Source organism: Melitaea cinxia, chromosome 6, assembly GCF_905220565.1.
Source record: "Melitaea cinxia chromosome 6, ilMelCinx1.1, whole genome shotgun sequence".
Classification (NCBI taxonomy): Eukaryota; Metazoa; Arthropoda; class Insecta; order Lepidoptera; family Nymphalidae; genus Melitaea; species Melitaea cinxia.
The window spans coordinates 14607079-14634238 of record NC_059399.1 but is presented as its reverse complement, the minus strand read 5'-3'; the positions used below and the strand labels follow the sequence as shown (position 1 = coordinate 14634238).

General features: G+C 33.0%; 3 protein-coding genes across 3 annotated transcripts; 1 reads left to right on the top strand and 2 right to left on the bottom strand.

Annotated features, from left to right (window-relative positions):
* Positions 1-519: 519 nt before the first annotated feature.
* On the bottom strand, positions 520-2649 carry LOC123654676 (NAD(P)H-hydrate epimerase). Its single transcript, XM_045590567.1, has 4 exons — positions 2552-2649; positions 2236-2453; positions 1467-1790; positions 520-789 (listed from the first exon to the last, which is right to left on the bottom strand). The coding sequence occupies exons 1-4, from the start codon at positions 2585-2587 to the stop codon at positions 561-563; spliced, it is 807 nt and encodes a 268-aa protein (XP_045446523.1). The 5' UTR covers positions 2588-2649; the 3' UTR covers positions 520-560.
* A 4743-nt stretch (positions 2650-7392) lies between these two features.
* LOC123654675 (E3 ubiquitin-protein ligase Hakai) lies at positions 7393-14204 on the top strand. The gene is made up of 8 exons (XM_045590566.1): positions 7393-7757; positions 8889-9076; positions 9414-9488; positions 9990-10091; positions 10479-10586; positions 11015-11155; positions 12549-12660; positions 13404-14204. Exons 1-8 carry the CDS (start codon positions 7547-7549, stop codon positions 13571-13573), a joined length of 1107 nt encoding a protein of 368 aa, XP_045446522.1. The 5' UTR covers positions 7393-7546; the 3' UTR covers positions 13574-14204.
* Positions 14205-16994: 2790 nt separating this feature from the next.
* On the bottom strand, positions 16995-20516 carry LOC123654417 (transmembrane protein 115). Its single transcript, XM_045590325.1, has 4 exons — positions 19958-20516; positions 19683-19878; positions 17993-18169; positions 16995-17477 (listed from the first exon to the last, which is right to left on the bottom strand). The coding sequence occupies exons 1-4, from the start codon at positions 20466-20468 to the stop codon at positions 17249-17251; spliced, it is 1113 nt and encodes a 370-aa protein (XP_045446281.1). The 5' UTR covers positions 20469-20516; the 3' UTR covers positions 16995-17248.
* Between the last annotated feature and the right edge of the window lie 6644 nt (positions 20517-27160).

Sequence of the window (27160 nt, the reverse complement as noted above, 5' to 3'; positions counted from 1 at the left end):
GTATATAATATCATGGAGCATAGAGAAATGCTCCATGATAGGTATACAAACTATACAAAGTACTCTGTGGTCATATCTCTTGATCAATTGATCTTTTCAATCGTTTGGAAATCATGATCAATCTTGTTTTTAAAGATTTTTTTTGAAAAAGAATGTTAAAATTCATGAAAAGATTTTTATAAATCGTAGTATATCGTATATTATCGTAGTCTATCATAGTACTCGTAGTATATAGTTGTATAATCATGAAAGGCAAAAAAGCTTTATCCGTGACGTATGTATATTAGGGTTTATGAAATATATATATATATATATATATATATATATTACTTATATGGGCATTATCCTTTAATAATGCACTAATTGAAAGTCTGGTTTTTGTTAGTTTGTTTAGGCTATACAGTATACAATATTAACTTACGAGACACAATCGTCACACACCCTTACTTTATTATATTTAAAAGCAAATCAAAAGTATGCCACAATTTGAATAAATAAATAAAAAAAAATTGAAACAAATTTGTAATAACATTATTTATTTACAATTTTTAACAGACAAATTATAACTCAACAACTTGACTTTGTTCTGGATATTCTGGTAGTTTAAGCTTGTATTTTTCTATGATACCTGGAGGTAAAAATCTTCCTCCTAGATAATGCTTAGCATTTTTAAGTATTTCAGGTTTAGCACACAGCTTAGGTGCTGAAAGTGAAATAAGTAGATTTGGTTTAAGAGAATTTTCTGAGTCTGGACCTTTTTCTACATCCCAACCACTAGGAATGTCCACACTGAAAGAGATAAAAAAATATAAAAATATAAATATATACAGGTTGTCCAAAATTCAACAATAAGCCGAGACCGGAGGATAGACCTGCCCATGTCTACTTGGAAAAACAAAAGAAAAAAATATCTCATTTTTTTAAGTTACAAAAAAACGAAATTCTTCAAAAATTTAGAATGATAATTTTCACTAACGTAACCACAAATTTTTAAATAGTTCTGTGTTTTTTTCTTTATAGGCAACCTGAATAGCATTACTATCTACCACAATCATTAAAAATTCCAAAATGCTTTCAATTTTTCTTATAAAAATTAATCAAATGTATTTTTTTCCCTAAAATTTTTGAAGATTTTTACTTTTAATCAATATTAACTCATCGTGGTGTAAAAAAAAAATTACGAACACTCCCATGGCAAGTTTTTTTAAAAGTAAGGGCAGATAGATTAGTATTATATATATATATAGCTTATTGTTTATTTATATCAAAAATTACTAAACTGATTTTTAAATTCTTTTATCAGGAAACTGCTATGTTCTGAACGAGTGACTGGCTAATTTAAAAGGAGAAAACAGAGTCACCAAAATGATTTGATCCTCGCAAGTGAAGACACACGCAGAATTCTAGGAGTTTATAAAAGGCAGAATGAAAATTTACTCAATTTGCAGTTTTTGTTTACAACTTACCTACAAACAGGTAATTCGGCGTTAATTAAGGCATCTAATGCTGGTTTCAATGCTTCCCTTACAGGCGGTTTAAAACTAAACCCAAATAATGCATCCACAAGGACTTGGTAATGATTTTTCAACTCCTCCGAAGGGGGCAATGTCTCTAGAACATTCACTCCGAACTTGTCACATTGCAGAAGCAAATTTTTATACAAGGGATTTGGTGTGCGTTTTGGATAATAAACATCTACGTTATAACCAAAGAGAGTCATGTGTCGAGCTGCTACGAGTCCATCACCACCATTGTTGCCCGGTCCACAAATAATTAATGCCGATTTGTGCCTGTAAATATGTTATTATTTTTGTATAAAAATTGATGATTATGATACAATTAAATTTACTATCACTTTCGCAAATAAATTATTATTATTATAAGAGTACCTCTGACCTCTATGTTATTAATTATACAACAATATTATCCATCTTAATTTTATACCTAAGTGTTAACATAAACTCAAGTGTTATTACTAACACTCGGAGTAAGTTAGAACACTTTACATTCAACAGCATTTCATAGGGGGTTTACTCTTGTTCCAAGGTCCAGCAAACACATGACGCAAAGACAAATACCCAGATTTTGAAAGACATGTATATTGTCTTTCCAAATGTCTTCATGAGCGTGAATAGAACCAGCGACCGCCACCGCAACAGTCAATGCTCTGATCTCTGCGTCAACGCGTCTTCAAATATACATCAATTTTCATCGTTTTTGATGTTTCCAACTTACGTAGTAGATGGGAATACACGCGCCACAGCTGTTGCTACACTTAAACCAGCTAATTCCATAAGCTGATCTACACTGAATTTATACTCATTAAACAACTCCTGGTCAAGAGCCGCTGCTTCGGATTGCGTTAAATAGTTCATTTTGTTTGTCGTATTATAATTACATTGACTTCCTCCGCAAGCTACTACACCTTTGAAACTTATAGTAGCTAGTCTCAACTGCAAGGGATAAATATGTAATAAATTTACAATTTTATTAATAGTTATACTATAAATTTAGAACATTTATGTACGTAAAAAATGTATCGTATACGTACCGCTAAAGTGTATCCGAAAACCCTCTGAAGTAACATTTACACTTAAATATATTAGGAAAATATTAATTAATTAGTATATAAAGTACATATAAGTTATGATATAATTATAATATTATAATCAGTATAATGTAGTGAAGTGAGAGCTTAGAGCAACACGGAGTAGAGTAGCCATTGCGTCTGCTACCGATACAAAACTGTCTGTCATTTTTTGCGGGGGGAAATTACACACATGCACACTTTATCTAATTCCCACACAAAAATAATCGTCTGTCACTACGAAACTCACACATACTAAATTAAAATCACACTTACATTTTTCACACACACACACACACACACACACACACACATAGATACATTCTGTGTCATTACAGTATAATGACACGCCGCAACTACACTGACAAGTTTCTTAAAGCCATGGTTGTAACAACTGTCGATATCCATTATCGATAAATTCAAGTACTCGGTTAGGGAAATAAGGTTTTTAAAGTGATACAAAGGTAAGATATTATTATAAAAATAGGCTTAATTTATTATATACTACAAATCAAACATCTTCATGTAAAATAAACGATTATAAAGAGTAAAGATTTGATTGTTTGTTTGTTAGCATTGAAAAGGCTCCGAAACTACTGGACCGATTAAAAAAATTATTTCACCGTTAAGAAGCTACACTATCCTTGAGCGACATAGCTTATACTATATTTTCAAAAATATTAGGGATCCTTACTAAAACCCCAATAATGTAACCCAAGGGATAAAAAAAATAACCTAAAAAATTCCTTACATTGCGTACGCTGCAAAAACTAATGATAATAGAAATATATAATGTAGTAGGACTTTGTACAACACATCATTATCTACAATAATTGTATTTGCTCGCAAACGAAAACAAAACTGACTTTAATTACATCGACAAGTAATACAATATACGTAATATATACGCGTTATCAAAGGTTACTCAAAAAGTTGTTATCAGATCTCGATGAAATTTAAACGCGACTACATGATAAACATCAGCTTTCTGTTAAATTAAAAATCATCAAAATCGGTTCACCCAGTCAAAAGTTCTGAAGTAACATACATAAAAAAATACAGTCGAATTGAGAACCTCCCCTTTTTGGAAGTCAGTTAAAAAGTGTCGCGACAGCCTATGTCTAACTATTATAATTATGTCACAATACGTTTGGTGCAACGTTGTTGTGCCAAACAATGCTAGTCTACAATAAACGATTTAAAGTTAACACACATTTTGAGGAGTTGATGATGTACACGGTGATATCAACGAATCGGGAGTAGGGAGCGTAACACTAATGGCATCATAAGATGATAGCTTGTCATCTGCTAGATTTAATGATTTGTTGATGACTCTGAAAGGATGGACATTGTTAATTTTCAAAGTTGATAAATCTAAGCTTCATTTCACTATTATGACTAAGGTGAACCATATCTTGATTACCTTGTACATGAGACAAAAAAAAAACTTACGGGACAAAAACAGTGTGGCGTTAGTGTTGGTTTCGTGCCCTGGACCAATCTTTCTTTTGTTCGCCAACACTTGAAAGTTAGTGGTATTGATATGATCTGAACAAATTACACTATTTTTGTGGGCGTCCAGGTTAATCTGTTATTACCATTTTTTCCATGTATCCCTTAAATTTGGATTTTTAGAAAACCTGCCAAATTTATATATAAAACATTATGGTGGAAGTTCACATTAAGGAATTCTAGTAAAATGTGTTAATACTCGTGAGTACTGTATTATATTTAATTTAATGCAATTTTATTATATAACTATGTTTATTAAAAAAAGCTAGCAATATAATATTTTAAATAAATCAAAATCTAAAAATGTCTGTCTCCTCTTTTGCCTTTGCTGTTTTTTATCGATAACCATCTATAAACAAACTGGTAACAACACTATCGCTCGGCGACAGTGACTTCTCGGAAATAGACTCCGACCAGTCGCTCGACCGATCCGCATATTGTATGCGGGCGAGCGGCCTGTGTTGGTAAACAAATCGAGTCAACACGAACGATAATATTTGTAATTTTTAAGTTTAAAAAAGGTTTAAAAGAAGTATACAAGTAATAATGTGATTAAAAAATACTTACGTATGAAAGGTAACGCCATATTTTAGTAAATTTGACGTGGCAGATCTTTTTTTTGCAGCAAAAAACAGAACAATTTGGCATTTTTGAAGGACGTTGATTCAATCGCGCAACTAGATTTAGTCTAGTGATCAGTGCGGCTGCAACTAGTTTTATTGTTTGCATATGGCCATTTGGCCTTATATCTTGACAGAGGGGAACGCCTGTACATGGCTACTCCCCTCCGTGTTGCTCTTTGAGTGAGAGATATGAAAATTTAAAGCACAGAGTACATTGATTAAATAGGTAATTCAATAGGCGAGTCAAGCTGTTTATGTTTATCAGTTACATTTTCCAGAGTAGACTGTACAATAAATATCTTTGTAAAAAATAATCGTAAGCATAGGGTTGTATTTAATCGAATTATTCGTAATCGATATCTTTTCAGACTTCTATGTTTATTTTCTTATACGCATAAATTAATAAAAAACAATAATTCGTAAAACATAATGTGTAGAAATCTTATCTCAGAGGTAACGTGTTATATCCTAATCTTATCTAACAAACAAGATAACAAATTGCAACAACTATACATTTCCAATTGTTAAATCAAGAAATCACTTAGATTTTTCATTCATCACTATAGTCACGAAGTATGTATCTACTGTGCTGTAGTTGAAAGTTAAATCTATGTGTTAAAACATTCAACTTCGAGCATTAAGCTGTTAATACGCGTTAGTGCTGTAATTGGAAAACTATGTATATTTACTTTGCCGTGCTCGTCATTTTTTTAAGGAGAACCATAAAAACACATAATGAAAGAATATCTACAATCAAAATTAAATCGAAAGTGAAATCTAAATTATTTTATTCAAGTAGGCTTCAAACCACTTTTGTATTGTCTTTTTTAAAATCATCACTCATCATCACTTCAGTTTAATACAGTCCACTGCTGGACATAGGTCTCCATAAGTTTGCGCCAAAAATGGAGTGAACCCATGTGTTTTGCTCATAATCACCACGCTGGGCAGGCGGGTTGATGACGGCAGGGTTGGCTTTGTCGCAACGAAGACGCTGCTGCCCGTCCGCGGCCTGTGTACCCCAAACCCAGCAGTTAGATGGTTATCCCGCTATCGGTCAGCTTTTTAAGTTCCAAGGTGGTAGTGGACTTGTGCTATCCCTTAGTGGCTTAGTCGCTTCTTACGACAACTATGGGAAGAGAGGGGCTGGATATATTCTTAATACCGTAATCACACAGCAAATTTTTAATTTATACAATAACAATTAAATTTGTACGATTTTATTTTTGTGTTACGCACACATTAGAAATTCTAAACATTTTTGAATATCATATCAAAAATTGACCGTTCCAGCGAGGATCGAACCTGCGTCTCCGACTGACCGTGTCGGCGCTCTAGCCAATTATGCTATGGAACGATGTACTCGTTAGATCGAAATTTTTGATATGATGATTTTTATTTTCGGTTTAAGCGAATCGTGGCGCCGTCTATAGTGAGTTCTTTACAGAAACCCGTAACTATTCAAAGTTTCATATTACAATGAAAATCTTTGACAGGAGACGACGCCATGCTATTTTTAATGATATTCAAAAATGTTTCATCATTACAGCCTATACAGTCCACTGCTGGACATAGGCCTCCACAAGTTCACGCCAAAAATAACGTGAACTCATGTGTTTTGCCCATAGTCACCACGCTGGGCAGGCGGGTTGGTGACCGCAGTACGGGCTTTGTCGCACCGAAGACGCTGAAAATCTCTTAATAAAATTATCTGAAAATCAAAAATGTTTAACAATTAAATTTGTTTTAATGAATTATAGTTTAAGTTAAGCTACCGCTGATCCACTGATTCAGAATTTAGATTCGCATTCGGCAAAGAAGAAGAAGAATCGTTACGAAACTCTTCTGTTACTCTTTAAAAAAAAATGAAGTGTACTTGCGTGTCATTTATGGAATGTTATGAATTTCGAATCCGTTTTTTATTATATATTTTATTACAAATTTGTTTCAATGTATTATTAATAAAATTTTTGCTTTTTGAAGAATTATAGAAGAATTGAAGAAGAATTTGATAGAATGTAGATTATATGACTTGATATTGGGTGCGTTCCACTAAGCGACAGCAACAACTGTAACGTTCTTTTTATCGTTCCACCAAAGGCTCACCGCCCATGGTCGTCGCAAGCGATCGCTCAACGTCATAGATGACGTCACTGTTCGCAAACACATCGCACCCACTTCGCTCACAAAATATAGATGGGTCGGAGATGGCTTTCATCAAAACGTGGCAAAAATTTGAATAAACAACTGTCAATGTCAAATTGTAAATGTTATATCTCATTTGATTCGGCAAAAATACAACGATAAATGTCCGGGAATCCATGTTTAGTTAAGTTTTACTCCAATCCACGTTTTTACCATGCCGCAACATTGCGAGCACATAGCTGATATCTGACAGCGCTCAAATATGCGTTCTACTTATAAAATTCACTTACAACGCCCGCGGCATTTTTTAAATAATTGCCTTAGTAGAATGGCAATTTCAGCCTTTTAGCGGTCGTGGTCGATGGCGTTGCGGGGCTTCAATGGAACGCACCCCTTGATTCTTGACATTTACATGGCGGTAGTGATATGGTAGTGATGATATAAATATATACCTAATCAGAAAGTGATTTTAATGATAAAAAATTGTGTGAAACTCTAATACAAAATTTTATTTTCAATTTATCTATACATCTATACATCTGTATTAATTTTAAGTATAATTTTATTATTCTAATTCATAGAGAACTAACAAATATCAGCCGACGAACTGTCAATGTGTCAACGTATATAGTTGTGCCTTCCAATTCATCCAGTTATTCGTAGTTAAAAAGAGTTTTCAATGAATGGAGAGAAAAAAAATGCTCGTGGTAGAGGTCGTGGTCGTGGGCGAGGGAGGGGACGTGGTAGAGGTAGAGGCAGGGGCAAGAAAGTGCCTAAAGTGATGTCGTCTGATGAAGAAGAATGTTCTGTGGAGGAAACCACTCAAGACCAAGAGGAAACAGTGCCGGAAGATGTAAAAGAAGAACCTGAACCCGCAGAACCGGTTAAATGTATGTATATCTTATTTTTAATACCAAAAAAAGTATTACTTAAGTGTGTTGGGGTTACCTAAAAACTTTGTCATATTTTAATTTTGTTAGTTCGAAATTAACATTAATATGTGAATTAAATATATCTTAGTTGCTAGAGTTAATGGTCCCTTACCTTATAATAATAGCAGTATTTTTGATAAACTAATAGTATGGGATAGATAAAAATAGGATGAATGTGTAAAATTTTTAACTAATTCTACAATGTTATGTTCTTCATATTAACGTCATATAAATATTGTAACCTTACTTTTAGGATGTAGAGTTGTTGTTGTGTTGTTTTGAATTTCTTTAAAAATCATTTTTGCTTTGTTGGCACTATTGAATATATGAATAAACAATTATTGAAATTGGTTTAGTAGATAATTTATCAACTATGTGTAAAAAAAAAACAAGTATGTTCTTTGTTAACAATTAGTATTAGATAGTTTATTGTAACTGTAAACTTCAAATTAAAATATCAAAAACAATAACAAAACATTTGATAAAGCTGTAACCCCATTGGATAGATAACTTTAATCTATTATTATCTAAATATTGTGAAATGTGTACCTTATGTAACTTTGTTATAAAAATAAATAAAACCTGTATATTTCCACAACTTTATGTACATCATATATAGTAAACAAGTTAGTTTAATTCCACTCATTTTGAAATATCTGCAATTTATTGTAAATTGTTTGTGTTAAAGAGCCTTTTTATTTAGGAGTATTATATTCTTTAACATATGCTCTGACTTGTATAAGGGATAGGGTAATACCGGTGAATGTCAGTCAACGTGTGTATCATAGCTTGTATAATAATGAATAAGTTAACAACTAAAGGTGTTTTATATGTAGAGCTCACCAAGGAGTATCCTGTTCAAAATCTGGAGCAGCATTACTGACAGCCAAAATCACTGCTCTCAAGAAATGTTGCATTCATGTAGTGAGTAAGGTGGCCAGAACTCCTGGAGAGGGACAGGGGTAGGGACAGCAATGAATTTCTAATGATTCTAGTGTTACAGGTGTAAATAGATTATGGCAACTGCTTACCATCAAGTAGGCTGTATACTTGTTTGATACCCTAGTAATTTAAAAATATTTTTTTCAGTGGAAGTACCATCAGATATATCTCAATTAGAAGCTCCTGTGTTCACAACACTTCAGCGGGGACCACCAGAACCAATGTTGCGATTAGATTGGAGTCACCGAGCCACGCTCATAGGGGAAAAAGTGCTTAACCCCATGATATATTGTTGCGATATTTGCTCAAAACCCATACTTATCTATGGCAGGATGGTATGTTATATCTTATGTTTACATTGTACAGATACTTATTGATTTATATGTTTTATTTGTAATGGCAATAATCTTAGCAAATGGGGCATTTACCATGAAAGCTTAAAAACTTATATTACAATATTAGCACTTACATTTAAAAGGGTTTACTGCTATTATAATTTTGATATTCCCAAATGCAAGATGGAGGTAATAATCGCAGTAGGTCCTATTTAAATCAAAAAGTGATTTTAAGTTTTGTAATACATAAATGTTATTTATCAAGCGTTTGGAATTAATAAATTTAACGGAATATTTCTTTGCTTTATTGGTATTATGTTTAAACTCTTTGTTCCAGATACCTTGTAAACATGTTTTCTGCTTATCTTGTGCAAGAGCAGATCACACACATTGTCCACGATGTAGAGAGAAGGTATTTATCATAAGGTGTTAGAACATTGACATAATTAAACAATCTATATTAAAATTATAAAGGTACAAATACAAATACAAATACTCTTTATTGTACACTATCAGAGAAAAATGGTAATGAGATTGTTTGTTTGTTTGAATGTGCTTATCTCATAAATTACTGACTCGAATTGAAAAATGATTTTTGTGTAGCATAGTTCATTTGCTGAGCAAGGCTATATATAATATTTTGGTATGTTTTATCCTAAAATGAAAGTTGGTAAAAGGGAGGGGTTCAGATAGTATTTATACATAGAAATGACAATATTTCTCTATCACATCTCTTAGTAGTATGAAATCCTGTGTTGGAAGTCCAAAAATAATCATACAACATAAGCTCAAAAAGTCAGTTGCAAGACTGTTGAGTCATTGTTATCTCATTACGAATATTTGTCTACTTACTACAATGTGCCATGTTGTTCAGAGTAAATTTTTAAAACACATTTCTTTCCATTTATTTTAGGTATTACGAGTAGAACAAACTGGTCTTGGCACTGTTTTTATGTGCACTCATTCAGGTACAAGATACGGCAACACAGGCTGTCGGAGAACATATCTGTCTCAGGTAAAATTAAATTAAGATTTTTTTTAAAAAGAGACTATAAAAAGTTTTATGGGAAGTATCACTATTTTATTTATTTATAAATGTAAGTGTAGGGTGCGACTTTAGAAGCATCCTATTTTTTTAACATATTAAATTACTTATGTCGGGAGAAAGACCAAAATGTACATCACAATACTCCTATATAATTATGGCTTATTGTTTAAATCGAAAATTCGATATTCATTGTTAATTATAAATTATTGTAGTTATTAAAGTAACATACAAAATTATTGTGACAGTAAATATCTCTTTCAATTTGATCTTGCTTTTGACCTATTTTCTTTGTATCTTATGTAATTTAATTCAGGTTTGTGTAATTTTATAATGTAATTACACGATAATTTCCAGAGAGACCTGCAAGCACATATCAATCACAGACACGTGTCCTCTGGTGCTGAAGTCAAGCAGGAACCAGAGCCACCACCGACTTCCGTTGCTATTGTTAAACCTTTATCGGTAATATTTTATATAACCTACTTTTCTACCTATATTTCATTCAGAATAAAATCTAAACCGGGTATTGTTTGGGGTGTCGAATATTTATATTTGTAATAACCTCACCATTGGTCAATTATTTAGAATTTATAATAACAGTCAACGTTTCTTTTATGGTTACTTCTCTCTTACAATAACTTCAATATTGCTTTGATTTATTAACTGATTGATTGATTCAATATTCCACTGCTGAGCATAGGCCTAGTTAGGAGTATCCATTATATTATTATAGAATTTAAAAATTTCAGTATTAAAAAGGAAACAAATTTATTGCACGCATCCAAGGAGGCTGTACTTTATTTTATAATACACATATCTAATAGAATTTTAGATTCTAATATTCAGAATTCACATTTTAATTGTTTATATAACTTGTTATTTTTGTTTAGGTTTCAGGAGGCAGTAATGATCCCCGAGCACATTCTCTAACTCACGCTACAGCAGAACGGCCTCGAGGAGCCCGCACTAATCTCATCACCGTTCCAATACATGACCAACCCGAGTCTCATAATTACTACAATTACTATCAGGTACACATTTTATAAAACTTTTGGCACCTCAATACTATTGACTCAGTTTTAAAACATAATTTTTTCATTAAAAATGTAATGTATTATTAATATTCTGTGATCGTCTCAATGCTTAAAAAAATCTTTTCTTTAAAGAACGATTGGAGCCGAACTTGTTTTACAGTTCTACTGTGTTTAGTAGTAATAACATCATAATGTTCATTTTAACATTTTCTTAATCATTGTAATGTCATAATGAAATATAAGCTGTGTGGCAGTAAAGAATATAGCTAGCCTAGCCTTTTCCGTGGCTGTCGTAAGAGGCGACCAAGGGATAACACAGTTCCACTACCACCTTGGAACTTAAAAGTCGACCAATGGCGGGATAATCATCCAAAAGCTGGCTTTGAAACACACAGGCCGAAAACGGACAGCAGCGTCTTCGGTGCGACAAAGCCAGCCCTGCGATCACCAACCCGCCTGCCCAGCGTGGTGACTATGGGAAACACACATGAGTTCATGCTATTTTTGGCGCGAACTTGTGGAGGCCTATGTCCAGCAGTGGACTGCTATAGGCTGAAGTGATGAATGAAATATTAATGGTGTTACAATGAATTTGAAGGTATCAACTCAAGAATTTTTATAACTAAATTCATAATTGTCTGCTGCAATCACTTCCAGTATGAGAGCATAAAAGTTACTGATAAAATTGTGTAAGCTTAGTGACTATTTCATGCAACGCACAAAGTTTAATGATTGATGGTTTATTATAACTGTTATTTCTCATTTACTTGACAACACTTCTCAGAATAATCGTCATTGTGAATCAATGATAACTTCACATTAACCATAATTATTTTTAAAAAAGACTAATGTCAATTATAATTTGTTAAATAACAAATCAAAAATAGTTTTCAAATGTCCTTGAATAAATAAATATTTTGATTTTGATTTTTTGATGTATAAATCATTGAATAGAGGATTATTTACAAACTATCTCACACGAACTTTACGATTTTTTTTACCCCTCCCCAACCCTTGTTACATAGTGTTACGCTTCGTCGACCGCCTACTCCCTTAACACGTGACGTAATTATAGATGGCCGCTATATACTTATAAGATATTTATTTAATTTTATATGGCCCTGATCTAAATCATGTCATGGGCGGAGAGAGGGATATCTGTATCCAATCGCAGCCCCCCCTCTCCACTCCCTTTCATGACTATATCGCGCACTATACATAACTTACATCTAATAACCCATATAAATAAACACCCTAGTGAAACAAACTGGAAAAAAAATCTAAATCATGTTTGATTGATAAAACACTAATACAGGAATACGGTTGAAATACAATACCGTCGATATAGTGACGTATGCCAGTGTGTTAAATATATTGTTTGTTACAGCAGACGCCGCAGCCAGTGCCGGCGCCACTAAGCGGTGCGGTGCTGCCTCACACCTTGTCTGTGCCGCCACCCTACTACCAGCCCTACGCGCCGCCCGCGCCCTACGTACCGCCCGGTCAGTACACACACGCACGCACGCACACGCACGCACGCACGCACGCACGCACGCACGCACGCACGCACGCACGCACGCACGCACGCACGCACGCACGCACTCACAATAATAATAACGCGAATATACATGCGATTTTTTTGGAATATTGTCCTTAACCATAGCCTTTAAAAAAATTGTAGATAATGCGAAAATAAAGCTTAAATGCATTTTTTATAAACTGAATGAAAATTGTTGTGAACTCAATGAAGTTTCCGATTTGGACTGAATACATTTAGGATCACGTAATACTTAATTGTAAGAGATTTATTAGACTAGTCATTGGTGCGATGATTTGATGAAATTATCAAGTTTTCAAATTCCTATATAAAACCTCATTTTACCTAGATCTGTGAATTATTTCGACTTGGACAGCTAGTAGATTGCTATCAGTTTTCATACCCCATAAGACTAGTCACTCAAAAACCCTGTAGACTTCAATTATGGACCTCTCAAAATTATTATTTGAAAAAAGTACAAAATTTTAACTTAAACCCCAGAAGCATCTGACTTTTGCTTTCTGCTAGTGTTTTACTTGAATCAGTTTTGACTTTCAAAACAGTTATTTAAATATTAATGATTGCCCCCCTTTATTATTACTTTAATAACATAACAGGCTTAAATTCTGAACGGTTCTGAAAAATCTTTTCCTACAAACACTAAAACGAAAGGTAATATATTTTCTTAATTAATAAATTTTATTTCAGCAGGAACAATGACAACTAATGTAGCAGGTGTCTCCCCAATGCCGAACTCCGTCCCCATAGCACCAGTGAACCCTATGCCAGAAACAAGCCGTTGGCCAGATGGGGGCTACCAACAGTCCAACGTTCCCGTACAACAGTGGCCACAAAATCAACATCACTACTACCGGTAGCATTAAATGTGTACAGACAATTATACGATTAAAGTGATATTGGCGCGCGTGTGTGCTCATATTTTTAAATACACAGCTTTCGTTTGTGACAGTGGTAAATTAGACGTTATTAGAGCAAGACGTGGAGTGATTCCTGTTAAGGAATAAAACTTTTCTTTTAAATAATTTTGAATTTGGAATACGGATTAAATTAATTAATAATCTGTATTTATAAAATTTCGAGGCAGATGTAACGACGCGCGCCAAAATGATTGAAACTATACCACTATTAGTGGATGAACTATATATTATTTATAAGAAATTAAAATACTTCGAATAAACTCGATTTAATGAGAAACTTAAATGATGTTAATTGAAAGAAAATGGTCACACAAACATTTTTCACTGCGACCATAGTCTGTCGTAAAAAAACGTAACTGATTTTTGTTGCTATGTGCTATATAAAAATATATTTTTTTCATTTTACATTCAGTTTATATATAACGTATTATTAAACTGGCATCCTTCCATTTAACCCTAGACTTACAAACGTTATCTGGAACTTACGAATTATTATACTAGTGCTTAATATTGTTGTTGTTATAATCTATACAAATAAATAAAATTGGACTGTCTGTTTTTAATATTAAAATAACCGCTTTTTACAAAACCCTTTGACCCCCTCTGGACCCTTTTTGTAATTTGTGACTTTTGCGACTTCGTCATTTTCTTTTTTTTCTATTTACATTCAGAGCAATATCAACTTTTTTGATTTCACTGATATTTTCATAAGACGTTTTGTTGTCATATTAGGTACGCGTATATGCTACAAACAAATCTGTAACCTACATGATACAAACTCCTTTTGATTTTGGGCTTTCCTCTTAAGTCTGTTATAGATAGCCGAGTTTCCCATGTCTTTTCGAATTTTTTTTTCAATGTTAATTTTAATGTCGTAGTAATAAGCTCTACATAACATGCTTCAGCCTGTAATATCCCACTACTGGGCATAGGCCTCTTTCCCCATGTAGGAGAAGGATCAGAGCTTAATCCACCACTCTGCTCGAATGCGGGTTGGCGGATATATTCCCTACTATGAGTAACGATCGCTATCAGGTGTACATGATAACAACCGGGACCGACGGCTTAACGTGCTGTCCGAGGCACGGTGGGGAGACCCACAAGGACTGCACAAACACCCAAACCACGGCAAACACCTGTATGGCTAATACAAATGTTTAAGCTCTATGTACTACTGCTTAAATATTTTCACGTATAATTTCGGCTATAGTATGTATGGCCTCCACTATATGGCTCTAAACGAATGCATGTCAGTTTAATAACATGTTCAATAGTGGACTACGTTTTTTTATTTTCGTTTTCATCTATTGTCAAACGATAAGTCAAACTGTTATATTACATGGTTTTGGTTATTCAATACAAATTTCTAACATCTGTTTCTGTATACTAATACTTTTACCATGTTATTTTTGTTCTACGTACTTCAAGCTTAAAACAAAAATTGTAATAATATTGAGATTTGAAATCAGATGTACTCAAACATTCATGTGAAAGTGTAAAGAGCATTGTTTTTATTACAAGGAAAAAGAAAATAAAAGATATTAGTTTATTGATGGGATTATTATTTATTAACACTAAACAATACGTATTAATAATTATTTACAGTTCACTCACTCAATGCCACCGCAGGCATAACAAATACGTAACACTAAAATATTACATCCTTTTGCACCATACGTAACTGTTGAAGTATGGGTGTACCATACGAATATGCCATTGAAATGAATTGAAAGAAAAAATTAAATTAAATACTTTTATTTACATCCATATTATTAGTATAGGAATGCAAGAACAAAATTTAAATGTAAACAATATTTTTAATCAATAGTAATTAATGCACGTTGAGTAACCTGCCGTTTTGTGCCAAAAATTTACAGTAAAGTAAAATCTATTACTTGCACAAATAAAGTCAATTTTTCTTTCAAACATTCATTATTGATAAAATTCTTTGTCATGAAATAGTAATTCATTAAGTGTCCATTTACATTCGCGTAAAATTCGTAACACTACACAGGACATGTTATATTGTTATGGGATAACACCGAATTAACCATTATTAATTACATGTAACTCCTTAAAATAGATCATTCTTAACATAAGTTATGCAATTCCCGCCTTTTTGGTGAGGGTTACATTTTTCGGGCTGCCATCACTTATATGACCGAAGCCAACAATAGCTTCCTAAAACTGAACTCAATCTCTATACTATAGATAAATTTTATATAACTAGTGGGTAGCCCAGTGGTCGAAATTCGACCATCTATAATTTAAATTAAGTTTGAACATTATTAAGGTACCGCTGTCATAGACTATACTTCTATAATAAACAATAGAGTAGGTATGTGGTATGTAGGTAGTATGGTAGTGTGTGTATGTGTGTGTGTTTATGTATAATTTTAAACAAATATCAGCATTCTGCACTCCTCTATAAAAATTATAAGTGTGCGAAATTTCAACTCCTCCGTCCGCGCAATTTTGGTAAAAAGGGGTACAAACTTTTTGCTTCACGTATTAGTATATAGAAGATTTGGATTTTCTTTGATAGAGAAAAATTACAACACAATAATCAATTCGTGTTCAATAGATTATGATTATAGAAACACAAGATTAATACATTATTAGAATTAATAGAAATATAACTATGAAATAGAAAAGGCAAATTCGACAATATGTTTGACAGAGTTTATAAATAATAGAGCCCAATGAGAAAAATTTGTAACATATGGCAAGCAAGCATTTAAGGAATAGGTTTAACAAATAAATGTAAATAAAAAAATACATTATTCAAAAACGTGTGTATACCATGTTATTCATAACAAGTACACCATAGAACTGGTGACCAAATTTAGACACTTGAATGAAAATTTGTCCAGGAAAACTATGTATAATAAAAGGGAAGATCGGGACAAAAAGAGGATTTTGGTATATCAACAAAATAACGTATAGACCACACAAAAGAAAAGGTGAATGTCATGTCTTAAAAGGTCAAGCTTTTTGTAGATTACAGAGTATAATGGAAGCAACTCCACTGAGCATATCTCTAATTAAAATTATGGCTTTCAAACACTTTAATAAATACGAATCCAGAGCAATCTGGACGGATGGCAGCCCTATACATAAATAGGTTTACCATACCTGCATTATCAATAGATGACCCAATTACACCCAATTTTTTGTAATTTTAATAAGTATGGTTGCTTTTCTCATCTGTTACATATTGTTCTAAGATTGCCAAAACCACATAGAACTCTTCTTAAAAACTTATAAGTATATCAATGTTAAGTTTATTAAATAAATGTAGCTATTGATTCATCATAGACAAGTTTTAAGTATGGCTACATATAACTTTAAAAGAAATATATTGTGTGAAATATCAATTTAATGTAGTATGAATTCTTTAGATAGTAACAGTTTTGAACAATATCCTTGATAACAACGAATTTAATCTATCTACTGAACACAAAACTTTACAAGGAAATTATTGAAAAGTTTCTTTTTACTTCTATTTCATTTCACATAAATAATTTGTGATGGAACTATAAATATACCTGAACCGAGGTCACATAACTTAGATTCCTACACTGAACTGTGAACAGTCTTAGATATAAACTACAATCATGACGTTTTAGTCGTTGGGGGTACAGGTTCTGTGCTTATATCGACTAGAGTCGCTTCTGCTTGTGGTGTTGGCTGACTGGCTTCTTCAGCAGGGAACTGAGGTATAACATGGGGTGATTGCATTTTCCTTACTGCTTCCATATTAACCTTTGTCGATAAGTTCTTTTGTCTGGTCTGTTCGGAAGTCTTGGATAATCTCTCACTTAATGCTTTCAGTGCGATTTGGCTTTATAAAATAATGAATATTTATTAGTGTTAATAAAACTTCATAAAATTTTATTAATTTCTATTTCTTACAAAATATGCACACATTTCCTTTGTTATGAGTGTATGTTGTTGATTTGTTTTGACTTAAAGTTACTACTAAGATAATTCTTAGATAAGATTTCTTAAATATTTTTTAAAATAGTTAATAATAATTTTAATATTCAAAATTATAAAACAACGGTTATGGTATGGTTTATTATGGTTTTCGAATGGGGGGCTAAAAAGGTATGTGCCCCGGGCGCGAAGAAATCTCGCTAATATAAAGTTCGCAACGTAAATAAAAGATTAATAAATTTTTTATATAATTATGCTAAACAAATTCAAAATGTTTATAGCTTATCTGACATAATCCTTCAAGTCACAAAAGCTACTCCGAGATAGTTATCTGTTTTATAGCTCCATTAAAAAATTATATGACATATATTAATGTGTATGGTTATATTTTACTCTATAAAATGAATATTAAAGTCTCACCGTCGCCGCTCCATATCCTGTGGTTCAACTCCTGGCATGGATATTGTAACGCCGCGGGGGCTTAGAGCGAGATGAACCCGTCTTGGACTAGGAGAACACAGTCCTATACGGACACAGCAACGATGTATCGGACCAATAATACCGCGCACTACAGGTTGCAGTACTGTCGGGAAGAAACTGCAAATATGGAAACATAACAAGATTCATACAAAAAATTGACAACTATTTGCGTGCTTAACGTATCTTAGTTTTTAATATACATATAATACGGTGTACACCATACCATATTTACATTGTTTTGTCAATGAAAAAATACTATAATAATACAGTCGTAATTTAGTATTTATAATTATATTGACATTTTAAATTGAAAAATGTGTAGTGTAGAGTAATATAGGTCTAATTTCATGAAACTGTTCTAATAAAATAGTAAATTCAGACTTTATGCATAGGGAAATCAAAATTAGACGAACGCATATTGCAAGGTTTTATCCTGGTTATATAAAATTAGATCTAGTTCTCATTTTTATTATTATTTTATTTTTATCTACATAAGTAAAATAACTGATGACTATCATTTTATGTGCAAATGGAAAATCTACTATAAAGATTACAAATAAGTGTTTCGAGTTTTTATCTCTTAAAACACTTTCCTCTTATCTTAACAAAAATTTTAAATATTGTAATAATTATACATTTAATATTCAAATTTAACAATAAGCGACATTTTAAAACATGTCATGTTTTTATTCATTATTTAAAATACTTTTGTTAGTCTTTAGAATAAAAGTCGAATTATCTAAGCTCAAAAATTGACCACTTATCGGCATTAAATCGTTACAAAAAAAAAAAAATTAATAAATAAATAAGCCTAACTTATTTAACTTCCAAATCAGATAGTTTATCAACATAATTTCGTTTTCGTTACAAAAAAAAATAACCCTAACCTATCTAACTACAAAATGACGGTTCTTAATGTAAATAGCCTAGCGATACTTTTTTTAAAATATAATATTAGTATATGTAATTACTATTAATATAAGGATATTTGTACCAAGACAGTCAACAGTCAAGATTATTTATATATAACAATTGATACTATGTACACTGAAACATAAGTGGGAAAAATGTTGTTTTTCCTTATAATTATCATTGTATATGTATGTCCTTATCAATATATGTGTAATTATATAAGATGTGCTTCACAGCCTGTAACACCTACTGCTAGGCATAGGCTCTTTCTCAATGTAGGAGAAGCAAAGCTTAATTAACCGTGCTACTCCACTGCAGGTTGGGGGATATAGTTAGTGTCAGACATAGTACCCTACTTTGAGTGACTATCACTATTAGGTTTCGATGACAACAACCGGTATTGACAGCTTTATAAGCTTTCTCAGGCACAGGGAGGAGATTTTATTTATTTATTTATGCATACTAACAATATACATATTTTTACTTTTATATAAACAAATTATACAGTAAGGTCCTTAATACATACAGCAATAACTAGCATGCATAACATTCACGATCCACAAGTACAGACACCCAAACTACTAGAAATTCAAATATCCACTCCAAGCAGGGATCTAATTTATAAACGCCTATTTTGGCACCCATATTGCACTAGCACCACTAGACCAGTGATGTCCTTTAAAATACAAAAAATTAAATATTAAAATGTCTTACTCACTTATCAAAACTAAAATTGTCGGCCATGTCTCCTCTGGTACCACTGCTGTGACGTTGCCAGAATCTCAGATATATCCATGATAACAGAGTCCCACTGCCCCACATACAGGGATAAGTGCCTTCTAACTCACCCACAGCCCAGAGTAATATAGCCGCTATGAGAATTAGTAGAGGCAATGATCTATTTGTTAGTTTACCTACAAATTATACAAATTTAAATTATAAGTTTAATAAATATATAATTTTGGTAAAGTTTGAGTGTATTTATATTCATACCTAATGGTGTTTTAATTAACAAGTGATCTGGCATTATCTGCTTCACAGCGACGCTCACGGCTGCCAGATAACCGGCAAGGCCGTGTACGTGTATATCGAACAGCAAAGATGTGTCCTGAGTCCATGAATATATTACCAGATAGTAGAATGTCGTCAAGAATGCAACTCCAATGTTTGTTAGAAAAAAGAACTTCATCATCTCCATTTGGCCCCATAGGGGTTCTATTAGCTTTCCACATAATCCAACCGTCACAATGTCAATGATCACCTCCCACAAATGTATTTCAAGAAACCAGAATGTGAAAGTGGACCACAATTGAAAAGAAGGTGGCAACAAATATCCTGGCGTAACACTAAGAACGTCCACAACATCATCGGAATACGATAAAATATAGCCTATTACAACTACAACACAAATAAATTTGACTGATGGCGAAGTGTTTCCTAATAATGCTGAAAATTGTTGTCGTAAATACGGTATATTACGACTAAATACTCTGAGCGCAGCCATTTTTATGACGGGTGTCACAGTTGACTAATTTGTCAATGTCACTAAAAAAGGGATGCATTCATATACTGTACAACATTATATAGGACATAGGTACGTATACATTTTCACTAATAATTTTGTTAAACATAAAATCAGGGATTTTGAATTGATTAACAAAACTGCTCAATTTAATTTAATAATAGTTTAAAATACTGTTGACGTGTACATAATATGTTTAAGTGGACGTTATGATAATTCCTAATTGTTAAACTTAAAACACCTAACTAATGGACTCCAAAGAGTTTCGTCGCCTGCTTAGATCGTTCACATAAGAGAAAAGTATTTTAAGACATGATTTTAGAGACAATAAATATTATTTCTTATACTTAATTATGATTTTATAATTACTTGCTCATTTATACCTACCTACCTTAACAAAAGACATGAATCAAGTATTGTTACACCTATTATGTATTATTAATTTCGTCGGGTATGGGTTGTTTGACGACAGGTCATAGTTTTTCAACACTTTTAAATGCAAAAAATATTATCTATTATTTTAAGTTTACTTTTACAATAAATAGTAAACTTAAAATAATAGATAATATTTTGTAAAGAAACATTCGTGCCTATCAAATACCATCATCAAATGGTCTGCCAATGAACATGATTGTAATATTTATAATTATCAGACTGTGATAAATAAAGATTAATTAAGTATCATAATGATGTTTCAGCCTATCGCCTGCCGGAGCCTGCTGGACGTAGACCTCTTCAAGTTCGCACTTCCCGGTTCTCCGCAGGCCTCAACCATTCCCACCGACGCGGCGTTCTTATGTAAATCATCGGTTCAGCGGGCCTGAACGCGTCCCACACTGAGTTTGCCAATACGTGGTTTCCACGCCAGGACAAAAGTCTGCTCCAATTGCGCGTTTTAATTTATCTTTGTTGTTATTCAAAATAACATGTCTGGGAATTTATGTGCTTATTTGCCACTTGGTCCATTATAATTATGTATTGATGTCAATTAATTCGATCATCAAAAATACAGTTAATACAAAAATTAAATTTAGTCTTTATTTATATTCACGGAAGCAATCGAATGTTAGCTAACAATTTATAACGTATAAATAATAAGTGGATATACCTACCTACTCACCGTCTTAAAATATTCACTGTGAAGGTCACTCAATTTCGATGATACTTGACTGTGTTCAATAAATTGCTACTGCGGTTGATATAGTTCGTAAATTTTACTGTGTTAAATGTTAAAAGAATTGTTTTAAGTGCCTGATTGTATTAAAATGTTAAAAGAATTGTTTTAAGTGCCTGACTTATAATTAAGTATTGTCAGGAATTTTATCACTTTTCTTCAATAAAAAATTAATTCTAGTTTAAATGTTTTGAACTCAACTTTGTTCCTTTTAAAACGTCGTAATAAAATATAATTATGATAATTATATCATCTGAAAATCATTGTTTTTACTAAATAAAGTCGTCACAACGAATCACTATAATATTTTATCAGGAGTTTTAAACGATAAACGATTATAACAATAATATCTTATACTATTAAACGAGCAATTCTTGTATATATATATATATAGAATCTGAATCTCGGAAACGGCTCCAACGATTTTCATAAAATTTAGTATTTAGGGGGTTTCGGGGGAGATAAATCTATCTAGCTAGGATTCATTTTCAGGAAATGTCGTTTTATCGCTGTTTTTAGGAATTGAAAAAAATATCGTTAGAATACGAAGGTAAATTTCGCATAAGGCAATGTAGTTGAAATAGCTCGGTGGGAAATCGGCCGCTCGGGATCAACCGAGAAGATCATGGTTCAAATCCACATGTCCGTGATCAATTATTTTTTCTTTTTCTTTTTCTAATTGCACTCGTTATTTTTTATTTAAATAGACTGTTCTTATTTTTTATTATTATGTCGGTAAAATCGAAAAATATTATTCATATTTTATCAATATGTAATTCGTATTTATACTTTATGATTTCCAAAAAACACGATTTACTAAAAATACCGAGCTTAGCTCGGTCAACCGGGTACTTAAAATAATGTAGAGTATGTTATTGTAAATGTATTACATAACACAGAAATTATAATAAAGCCCATACTGTATAAGAAAGTTTTGAACCGATTTAATGTTTTTTTAAATAATTTCGGGATGAAGATAGGTGATGAGAATAAATACTTTGAAATAGTAGTTATATGTATCTATTATTATCGTATGTATTAGACCCGATTTAAAAATTACAATACAACAGATACCTATGTGCAAAAAAACAAAGAAATTGTATCAATAAATTTATTTTATACTTTTAATGCCATTTTAAGGCGTTTTTATAAAATTACATTTCATAAAAGAAATTCAATTCTTTTTTTTTTGAGGATGTTCTATAATATCTCTAAAAACTCTTAGTACATTTTTAATAAATTTCGATACGTTCGATTCAAAATCAGCTAGAAACATAAAAATGATGATGATGAAAGTTGCGACACATTGGCGCAACAGTCACAGCACTGGTTTGTGCTTGCGCTGCTGATTGCGATTTTGATCCCCGCACATGACAAAAATTACGATTTCGATTGGCGATACAGATGTTTGCCGTGGTGTAGGTGTTTGTGCAGTCCTTGTGGGTCTCCTCACCGTGCCTCGGAAAGCACGTTAAGCCGTCGGTCCCGGTTGCTATCATGTACACCTGATAGCGATTTTCCCCAACTCGCACTGGACCAGCGTGGTGGATAAAGCTTTGTTCCTTCTCCTCCATGGGGAAAGAGGCCTATGCCCAGCAGTGGGATATGACACGCTAAAGCGTATTTAAAATAAAATAAATAAACCCTCAATAATTCCAGAGTATATCATGACTGATACAAAATAAGTTTATTATTTCAAGGCAACTCTATTTCGTAATACTATACTTAGGTATCTAAATACAGAATTTGTTCTGTGAATATTCTAAGATAGTCTCCTAGGGATATTACAGGCTACATTATTTTATCACTGTGAGTAATTAAAAGTCTTTGAAGTCTCGTTATGGTCCATCTTTGGGTAATAAAAGCTGTGTTGTAAATCTTTCTTTATGAGAATGGGCATTATTTTTCGATGTAATCGTAAATTTACTATCTGAAAGTGTCACTCTATGAAGGTTTTTATAATTTTTAGAATAAAATAATTAACTAATCTGTATGCAAGAATTAACTAATGAAAAGAAAGCAATAATAAATCTTTACATAATTGGTTTATTTTTAAATCATTTCATTTATATGCATGCGTTTTTAATCGACTTCCAAAATAATTGTGTTTGCTCGCAAACGAAAAAAAAACCGACTTCAATTACATCGACGAGTAATACAACGTATATCGACGAAAAATAGTCAAGTAACTACGCGTTATCAAAGATTACTCAAAAAGTAGTTATCAGATCTCGATAAAATTTATATGTGACCACAGGATAAACATCAGCTTTCGATTAAATTAAAAATTATCAAAATCGGTACACCCAGTAAAAAGTTATTGCGGATTTTCGAGAGTTTCCCTTGATTTCTCTGGGATCCCATCATCAGATCCTGGTGTACTTATCATGGTACCAAACTAGGGATATCCCCTTTCTAACAAAAAAAGAATTATCAAAATCGGTATACCCAGTAGAAAGTTATGCGGTATAATACAACGTAGGTCGACGAAAAAAGCGTCAAGTAAAAACGCATTATTAGATATAACTCGAAAAGTAGTTGTTAGATCTCAAATAAATTTAAATGGGACCAATTGGCACACACCACCTTTCGATTAAAACAAAATTTGTCGAAATCGGTCTACCCGGTCAAAAGTTCTGATGTAACATACATAAAAAAAAAAAAATACAGTCGAATTGAGAACCTCCTCCTTTTTTGGAAGTCGGTTAAAAAGAGGAGGTTCTCCATTCGCCCGTATTTTTTTTTATGTATGTTACTTCAGAATTTTTGACTTTTTTGGTGGATTCAGATTCGGAAATGAATTTTTTTTGTCGATTTCGATAAAACAATTTCATTCGATTCATTCAATCCAAAGTTTGTGTGTGTCATTTGGTCCCATTTAAATTTATTTCAGATCTAACAACCACTTTTCGAGTTATATCTAATAATGCGTTTTTACTTGACTATTTTTTCGTCGACCTACGTTGTATTATGCCGCGTAACTTTTTACTGGGTGTACCGATTTTGATGATTTGTAATTTAATCGTAAGCTGATGTTTATCATGTGGTCACATTTAAATCATCATCAATCACATTCAATTCATCGAGATCTGATAACAAATTTTTGAGTAATCTTTGATAACGCGTGTTTACTTGACTATTTTTCGTCTACCTACGTTGTATTACTTGTCGATGTAATTGAAGTCGGTTTTTTTTTGTTTTACGAGCAAATACAATTATACTCGCTACGGTACCAGATAAAAGGCCGTTTGCTTTCAATCAAATCATTTCCGACAAGTATTTGATAGTCAATGAAATATAACGCATGATATATACGTAGTATGATCTGGTTTACTTCTGTACTGTAAGAGATAAATTATGAGTTATGTGTCTGGTCATGGTTGAGCAAAATTTGATAAGTAAAAACGCATACTACAATCTTTTATTCCTTTGTGTTTTTCTCCGATTTTACAAAATATTTTTAAAACTTTTTAATAATTCAGTTACCTTAAACGTCCAAAAAGATAGTCTAGTTAAATGTGGTGGAAATTTTGACTAAAAGTTCCGTAAATCCTGCTCAAAATCTGGAGAATCTTGTCTGGAGATATAGATATCCTGCTGTGCCCTGCCTCAATGGTACTGTGCAACCTTTGACGTGCCACAAAATCATTAATTGCAGTTCGTTTGACAAGTTTATGGAAATTAATACTTTACAGACTGTATTAAAACATTAGAAATATAACCAAATTCGAAATATCTGATCAAACATAACTACGAACATGACGATCATGTATGTAGTGCTCAGAGTTTATTTTCCTACTGGTAAAAATTCCGTTAAGTGTAAAACGTATTTAAAAAATAATAATATTAATACACTGAACCGGCTACTGCAATCCTCATGAAGCGAAAATTACCTTGATAATAAAATACGATCAATCTAGCTTTACCTATATCTAAAATATTCATGCTTCACAGATAATAATAATTAAAGCTGAGAACAAAACACGATAATATACATAATAATAAAACTAAACTAATTACAGCTTATAAACTAATTATAGTGTATTAACTGATTACCTAAATCATTATAACTTTCCGTACGATACGGCTTAGTTTTTAGATAAAAGATTTATTATTACTTTTGTAAAAATCTAGAGCTAATATAATTAATATCTATTACTCACTACCAAATTAGCAAGCAATATTTGTAGAAATTTACTTGCTTATTTTCAAGTAGATATTGCACAGAAGAAGTAATTTAAAATGAAAAACGATGATTTGTATGGGAAGTTATTGTAAACTATTGCGTGTTTGAAAGAGGGATTACAAAATTTTCATACAATTTTGATCTGTTTTTATCTGGTCTATCTGGAATCCAGATAGTAACGTAGTACCGGACCACAGTAAATCCTAGTGAGGGCCGTTTGAGGCGTTTATTCTTATTATTTATTACATGACAAAATTTATAATGATTAACAGTTTTTTTTTACGGCCGAGGCTGCGGGGCGGGAAAACACGTCACCAAAATTTTTAACACCTCCGAGGGACCCGGTTTTGGTGGTTGCCAAGTGCACGAGAGTAATGCTGGATGACAGGATGCTTGAGATGGCAAAATCCATTTCAGTTGATCTTGATGTCGACGCGGGCCTCGTGGGCTGGCAATTGCCAAAGCTGGAGTGGATAAACGGGGTACCTGGGTGCGGAAAAACGACACACATAGTTAGGAACTTCGATGAGAATGTGGAAATAGTAGTTACCACGACGGTCGAAGCTGCCAAAGATCTTAAAGAGAAACTAGCCCGCCGCTTTGGTGACAAAATCAGGTCTAGGGTACGTACTATGGCCTCCATTTTAACAAATGGATTCAAAAGGGGCACGAAATGTAACCGTTTAACGGTGGACGAAGCCCTTATGAACCATTTTGGAGCTATAGTAATGGCGGCTCGGCTTTCGGGGGCAAGCGAAGTTGTTCTCATCGGAGATGTCAACCAGTTGCCTTATATAGACAGAGAAAATCTGTTCGAAATAAGGTACTGTAGACCTTACCTGACAATCAACATCTCACGTGAGTTGTCCTGCACATACCGGAGTCCCATGGACGTTGTATATGCCATCTGCGAGGTATATATAAACATGTACTCGGCAAATCCCACCATCCACTCCCTCAGAATGAATGGATACACTGGCGCGCCAATACCAAAACTTCAAAAGGCCACCCTATACTTGGTCTATACGCAGGAAGAGAAAAAATTCCTGATGGACCAGGGATACGGTGCTGGAGAGGGATCGCGCGTCATGACCATTCATGAAGCACAAGGGCAAACCTACAGCGAGGTCATCATCGTCCAGACAAAGACCGAGAGGCTACAAATCCACGATAGTGTGCCTCATGCGGTAGTAGCGTTAACAAGACACACTAACACCTGTGTCTACTACACTGACGACGGTGATGACGCAATCGGCAGGTTCGTTAGCCGAGCGCTGGGTGCCTCGACAAAAACAATCTTGGAGCACAACCTGA